At 44.1% G+C, this 6,786-nt stretch overlaps 1 protein-coding gene across 2 annotated transcripts; it reads left to right on the forward strand.

Annotated features, from left to right (window-relative positions):
* The first annotated feature begins 2,299 nt into the window (after window positions 1-2,299).
* LOC133422344 (snake venom serine protease Haly-2-like) lies at window positions 2,300-4,352 on the forward strand. 2 transcript variants are annotated; one of them, XM_061712307.1, is made up of 6 exons: window positions 2,300-2,397; window positions 2,635-2,712; window positions 2,834-2,987; window positions 3,228-3,466; window positions 3,907-4,011; window positions 4,120-4,352. In XM_061712307.1, the coding sequence occupies exons 2-6, from the start codon at window positions 2,673-2,675 to the stop codon at window positions 4,146-4,148; spliced, it is 567 nt and encodes a 188-aa protein (XP_061568291.1). In that variant the 5' UTR covers window positions 2,300-2,397; window positions 2,635-2,672; the 3' UTR covers window positions 4,149-4,352. The 2 variants fall into 2 exon arrangements, with proteins under 2 accessions (XP_061568291.1, XP_061568290.1); XM_061712306.1 differs by having other exon boundaries at window positions 2,303-2,397; window positions 3,907-4,016.
* Window positions 4,353-6,786: the final 2,434 nt, after the last annotated feature.

The following is a 6,786-nucleotide window of genomic DNA, read 5'->3' on the forward strand; positions in this document are numbered from 1 at the left end:
GTCGAGAAGACGGCGAAATCCTTCGTCTTCTCCAACTGACAGTGGCTGGTCATCCAGCGCTATATAACGGGTTAGTCTCCGTTATTTTAACGGCCCGTGGGTTTTCTCTTGCCATTGTCTGTCTCTTTTGCAGAACCTGAGCTAATATTGACTGTGGTCTTGCAGTAGCATTAGCAAACTCTGTATACTCAGTTTTATGATGCGTCTTGAGATGTTTTATCAAGTTGCTGGTATTAAACCACGTATTCTCCTTCCCTCCTCTTGACACCTTAGCAGCACATAGCTTGCAGTCGGCCTTGCTTCTGTCCTCGTCCCTTACTTTGAAACATGTCCACACTGCTGACATCCCGCTGGCATTAATTGTTGCTATCTGGTCTGAAACGGCGCTGCCAGTCTCACTCATGGGTATCACTCTCTTCTCATCCATCTGTCTGACCCAGACACCAAGAAAAACACCTACACATGTCAGTTTTATCTCCTCATGGTGATGGTTTTTACTTGGAAACATCAGCAAAAAAGTGATGTTTTATGAGGTCACTGTTGGTCCATTTGAGACATTCTTCCAAAGACTTGAGTTCTTTAGAACCTCAGTATTCTGGTTTCAGCTTTGACTCTGACCACCGACCACACTGGTGATTCTGTAGTTTTGTTGGAGTTTTAGGTTTTTTTTTTAGACATTCAGGATCTTCTCTTTCCATGATGGTTTAAGCAGCTTTGTACTCTTGGTGTTACATGTGCAGCAGCTGAATGTAAAAACCATATCTGAAATCAAGATTACACACACAGAAACACAATGACCTTTGTCCTGAATGATCTCTTACAAACGACAAAGAAGCAAACACATGGAAGGTTCATTTATGACACATTTCATACACCAACATGCTTCAGTGTCGTTTATAAAAATACATCTACATCTACAGCTTATATAAGAAATATCCAGAGAAGCGCTGGGTGTGAAGAATGAAAGTTCCTACAGAACTGCAGCAGAGAAAGTTTAAAGAACATTTGCATTAACTCCTGGATATCTGACAGGTGAGCAGGTGTGTGTGTGTGTGTGTGTGTGTGTGTGTGTGTGTGTGTGTGTGTGTGTGTGTGTGTGTGTGTGTGTGTGTGTGTGTGTGTGTGTGTGTGTGTGTGTGTGTGTGTTTGACAGAGAGAGATGAAGAGAGAGTAAGACACTGATAAAGATACTTTGCCTGTTAACATTTACATTTACATCAACTTAGTTGAGGTGACTCTGCAACACCTCACACCTGAGACTGAACCGGACTCTTCTGCTCACGTTAAACGTTAGTTTTATGCAAACTGTTGGTGTCAGAGAGAACCTTGGGGAAATCCATATGTGAATCTAGTCTGCTCAGATGTAAAGTTACCTGCTGACACAAAATACTTCTTGTTCTCTGAGTATGTTTTGAGTTGAACCATAAGAACAATGGAGTGCAGTTATGCTAGTGAGATACTTTACATCAGCAAAGCAATGGAAATTATTGGCATGCTGTCTAATAATATTACCCAATAGGCGCGTTTCCACCAGTGGGGGTTCCAGGTAGGTTTTACCGGGAACGGCCCTGCCAAAGTGAACTTCAGGAACCTTTACGGGGGGAGAAACATCCCTTTTAGTAGGAGAGGTTCTCTGGTTTGGCCAACAGGAACCTCATGGCAGGGGATCTCTGCTGTTCTGGATTTCTACATTACGTTCAGCACTCTGAAATGATCATAAATCATGTGATCACAGCTCATTTGTAATGTTTGGACCAGAGACATTTTACTACAACTACAGTTGATGAAGTTGGAGATTACAAGACAAAAACGATAGATGAACTGGTGAGTTTGTTCAGGTCTGTTCCGTCTCCTTTAATCCTGCAGACCGTTTGTGAACCGTTAAAGACCTTTCAAAGGTCCTTGTGTGGCGCTACGGTGTAATGGAGACACGCTGGCTGAAGGGCCGAGGAGGCGGTTAGTCCTGTTAGAGGTTCCTGTGGAGGATTTACCCAGAACTCCTGCTGGTGGAAATGTGTCTAATGGAACCAAATAAATGGTGAAAAGGATCAGTCCTAATGCTGAACCCTGAACCCTGAACCCTGAACCCTGCGTAGGTCAGATCAATAAAGGAATATTCGTCTTAAACCTTATCTTATGTAGCACAGTGATGGAGGTTTTTGGGGTTTGCCCACCAGTACAGTGATGTGTTGCACGAGTGTGTGTGTTAATCCACTGATGTGTCTCTTGCAGACATCCAGAAGAGAGTCAGTGGGGGCCGTGCACCGCTGATGAGTCCAAATGATTTGTTTTCCCGGGGATCAAAAACCGATTACTTATTAGTTTCATCTGTTCTGGTACCGTCATTGGGAACGGGAACTGGATTCTCACTGCAAAACACTGCGAAGAAGATAAAATGTAAGTATCCCAAACTGTAGTTTGAAATGAACTGGACTATCTCTGCTCAGGTTAAACATTAGTTTTATGCAAACTATCTTAACTCCATCCAACGGTGGATTCCAGCAGCATCCATGGTGTCATCAGGGAGGGATGTGGAGGCGTTGACCGTATGGAGCCCTGAGACGAGTGTGTCAGCAGATGATTGGCCGGTCACAGAGATATGAAGACTTTAAAACAGCCCTCTGTTCTGACCAGAGCATCTTCTTCTGGAGGAAAACCGTCTCAGCAGCGTGATGAAGACTTGTGTGGTCCTCGCTCTCTTCCTGATGGCAGGTGAGTTCATGGCTCCTCATCAGCTGCTGCAGCTCTTTGAGACGTTCCCAGCTGGAAACACCAATGTTCCTGACCTGTGTGTGTGTGTGTGTGTGTGTGTGTGTGTGTGTGTAATCCACAGGTGTGTCTCTTGGAGACATCCAGAAGAGACTCAAAGGTGGAAGGCCGTGCACCGCTGATGAAACCAAATCTTTTGTTTTCATTAACGACTGTTCTGGTACCGTCATTGACGGGAGCTGGGTTCTCACTGCAAAACACTGCACGGGTAGAGATGAGTAAGTTTCCCAAACTGTAGTTTGAAATGAACATTGTTGGACACTCATGAACACTCATAAACTTTCCTCCACCGTGAGCTTTTCTCACTCCAGTGCAGCAGCAGCAGGTGAGGGTGTGTGTGTCCTCTGTGGGTGAACCTGGTTGGTGTTTAGATCATGATCAGTCTGGTAAACTGAAGGTAAACTTTCATTCTGGTTCAGATTTAACTCATGATGAGTGTGTTCTTCCTCATCTGTCAGGCTCAGCAAGGAATACGACATTAAGGACGTCAACTTAAATCTAAAAGTCACCTCGGAGAAAACTTATCCACACGGGACTGCTGACATCATGCTGATCAAAGGGAAGACCGGCATGACTGGTATGCCCTTGGTGTCTGAAGCTGACTGCAACCAAGTCCTGAAAGACCTGGAACCAATGAATAAACCTGTAAAGATGGTCGTTCCTGCTAAGGACACGCAGGCTAAGGACAAAACTACTGGTGAGACATTACAGACTTGATTTACACTAAATGAACAAAGCTCATTATCCAACTCTAACTGCATAAACCATGAACATGAGTGTCTAAGAGGAATGTTGATCTTATTGGGTTGCTGTTTGATATATATAAAGTTTTTTTTAAATAAATGCTAAAAATGAGACACTTAAGTCTAGAAATGACAACCTTTTTATATTTTATGATGATTGTTAAATGTGTGATCATTTTACTTTATCTAAACTTGTGTCTTAAATGAGTTATTGTGTTTGTAATGAGTAAAAAGAAACAAGGAACCACTGAAATGAAAGGTTCTGTCATCGTCACACAACCATAGAGTCTTTATTAGATGATGGTTGTTTCTACTGCGTTAAAACATACGCATAAAAAAACTGGGTGACAAAAATTTGAATTGTCAGATGAATCCTTGTTTTTTATTCATTCAGGGAAAGATGTTTCCATGTGTGCCGACATCGACGTGAAGCGACGGGGCATTATGAAAGATACCAACGAAAAGGTCTTGCACTGGAGTCCTGGAGCCTGCGACACCTGTAAGGTAAGTACCAGACTGTCTTTGACCCCATCAGACGTTGGTCAGTGGTTTGTAATGACTGTTGCTGACCTGACACGCTGTTTTCTCTCTCTGTCTCTCGTTCTAGGGGGATTCTGGTGCTGGAGTTATTTATAATAACGCTGTGTTTGCTGTTTTTGGTGGACGGTGGAACACTACCCGGCACAGAAAAATTGTCAGATCAGAGCATTCTGGATACATCGTCTGTGATGGAAACATACGTAATTGGATTGTTAATACTATGAATAAGAATCCTTAAAGGTGTCTTAGTTCTGTGATCCTTGTTTGTGAGCAACAATAAAGAGACGTCAGGTCTCCTTAAGAGCATAAAAGTGTCTCTGTGATGTTTGTAACAAACAAACTAGTGTGGATCATTAAACACTGGTGACGCAGACGTGGACCTGGTAGTAAGAAAGTAACATTTATTTATATTTAAACAGGGATATCACTGACCAAAAAATCTGCTTATCTTTACGGCAACCCTGACCCTCCCGTAAGAATTTACTTAAGACATGGGGAACTGGCAACGCAGGCTGTGAGGTGGTGAAATGAAGCCAGATTCATGTCATACTCTTAATAATGTCATCACATATCACAAAATATATCAGACTTATAATAAAATAGCGCTGATCGTGTCCCTCTGTGTTTGAAACACAGCGTCAGTCAGGACTCTGGTGCTGCTGCAGCCGCGGTGACACGCCGGGAACCCCCTTCACCCACCGCTTTAGGACAGAACAAATGAGGGGCTTCGTACAGCGTTTAGGGGCTCTACGGAGTCCCTAAAGGGACACAGATGTTTTTATATATATAATGAGTTTTACGCGCGCGTGAAACCTTTAGGTGCGGGTGTAAGCCTAAATTAGGGTCCCGCGTTAAAACAACGCGCACCTACGCCGTAGGCTCTGCGTTGGTGACGCGGAACCATAAATCAGCCCTGAGCAGCTCTGAGGGGAGACGGGAGAGGAGGAGGGGGAGCGGGGGGTGAAGCGGGGCTGCGGGGCTGTTCTCGTATCGTCTTCGCACAGGGTGTCGATGAGTTGCAATTAATGGCTGATCCTACCGTTAGTTTTTAAACTGTAAAAAGTGGGGGGGACAAAAACATGATTTTGAAAAGACGGGGGACATGTCCCCACTGTTGCGCCGGGGCACTCACGGCGTTCCGCGCCGCAACGGCGTGCTGCCACTCACTCGCTTTATTTTATAGCCTACTATTAATTTTTCTACTTTTACTGTGACCACAAAATAATGTGGTTTTCCTGTCCTCCACCTCATCCTCAACATCTCGATCTCAGATCTCAGTGAAATTCAGTGGCACGGTGGCTGGACAGTCTCATTCATTCTGACGCCAAACAGGCTGCAGGAAGCCACTGCGCATGCTCAGTAGGCTCATTCATATGCAAAAACATACCATTTTTGGTATGAAGTGGGCGTGTAGAGGGCGGGATATGAGGCGGATTCAGCTGCACAACCTTCCAGCTGGACTGTGATTTATGAAGCGAAAATTGCGCGCAAGATTGCATGCACAAGGTTTTATTGATCCGGATTTTTTTTTGCGCCCGGCATTTTCGGCTTTTGGGTGTACGTGCACTTTTAGTATGAATCCTACGCAGTCCATTTTAAATGAGGCCCCTGCTCATCATAAACCCCCACAAATAACGTGTTGAAGGGAGACGATTGTCCTGTGCAGCCGAAGCTCAGTGGACGGTTTGTTCATTCAGTTCCTGCAACTGGTCACGTGGAGCGTGAAAACTTCTCAACTCCACTAGATTGAGTTGGTCGTGATACTAAGGGTTTTAAACACTTTCTCTGACGGGACAAGATTTAATCTGGGCTTTGGGTTTGTCACTCATTTCGACACGTGAAGGTCTCAAAGTAACAAAATTGAATGCAAATGATGAACATTGTTTGGTGCATCTGTCCATAAACCCTCTGTTAGAGCCCATTTATATTGTGATGTGCTTCCCATTAATCACAGGGTTATGAGTATTGTAGAGCCATTTCTTGCACTGTAGGTGGTGTATGGATTCAGGGAATAGGTTTTATAAAGGTGAGGCTGATCACGGGCAGGTGTGCTGGTTGCTGGTGAGCACACGGTTTTTTGACCGTTTCACTTTGGCTTCGTATGATTGCAGTTTTTGTTGGTCTTGTTTTACTGATCTCGCGCAAGTTATACAATATAAGTGCATGTAATTCATTGGTGACAAAGGAGCAACAAGTGCAAGTCACAGTCAGAATCCCGGTTCAGCAGAGTGAGAGGTAACAGCTTTGCTACAACGGTTACACATGTCTACTCTGACCAAGAGTCAATAAAATTGTTGTTCTGTGTCAAAGGGGCATGAGCCCATGGAGATCACATCTAATCACCCATGTGTGCTGCTCTCAGAGTCACTCTTTGGAAGTGTGCCTACAGCTGAAGGCTAAGAAGCATAAAGATAAAACCCTCTTTCTAAAAGAGAAAGGGATCTGTTTTGGATGTCTGAGTGTGGGCCACACGAGCAAAGATTGTGACAAGGGCTTAAATTTTGAAGTTTGTGGCCAAAATTGTCCAAGTGTGCTTCATATTGCTAGGTCAAGAACTAGCACATACAATGATCAGTCCAAGAAAAAAGTTTCACACCAGCTTCATTTGAAACGTGTGGTCATATAGGGGCCGGAGAAAGGGATTGCATCCTGTCTATTTTACCTGTTCAGGTTAAGTCTGCAAAGGGAGATACTGCAGACTTACGCCTTTCTTGACGCCGGCAGTTCAGCCTTT

This window comes from Cololabis saira, chromosome 21 (genome assembly GCF_033807715.1).
Source record: "Cololabis saira isolate AMF1-May2022 chromosome 21, fColSai1.1, whole genome shotgun sequence".
Taxonomy (NCBI): domain Eukaryota; kingdom Metazoa; phylum Chordata; class Actinopteri; order Beloniformes; family Belonidae; genus Cololabis; species Cololabis saira.

What these genes read in the sequence shown, in the direction of transcription:
- LOC133422344 (XM_061712306.1), top strand. Translation starts at nt 2,673, where the DNA reads ATGAAGACTTGTGTGGTCCTCGCTCTCTTCCTGATGGCAG. An exon ending in CACTGCACGGGTAGAGATGA is followed by an intron (nt 2,988 to 3,227) that starts GTAAGTTTCCCA and finishes CTCATCTGTCAG; the next exon opens with GCTCAGCAAGGAATACGACA. An exon ending in GAGCCTGCGACACCTGTAAG is followed by an intron (nt 4,017 to 4,119) that starts GTAAGTACCAGA and finishes CTCTCGTTCTAG; the next exon opens with GGGGATTCTGGTGCTGGAGT.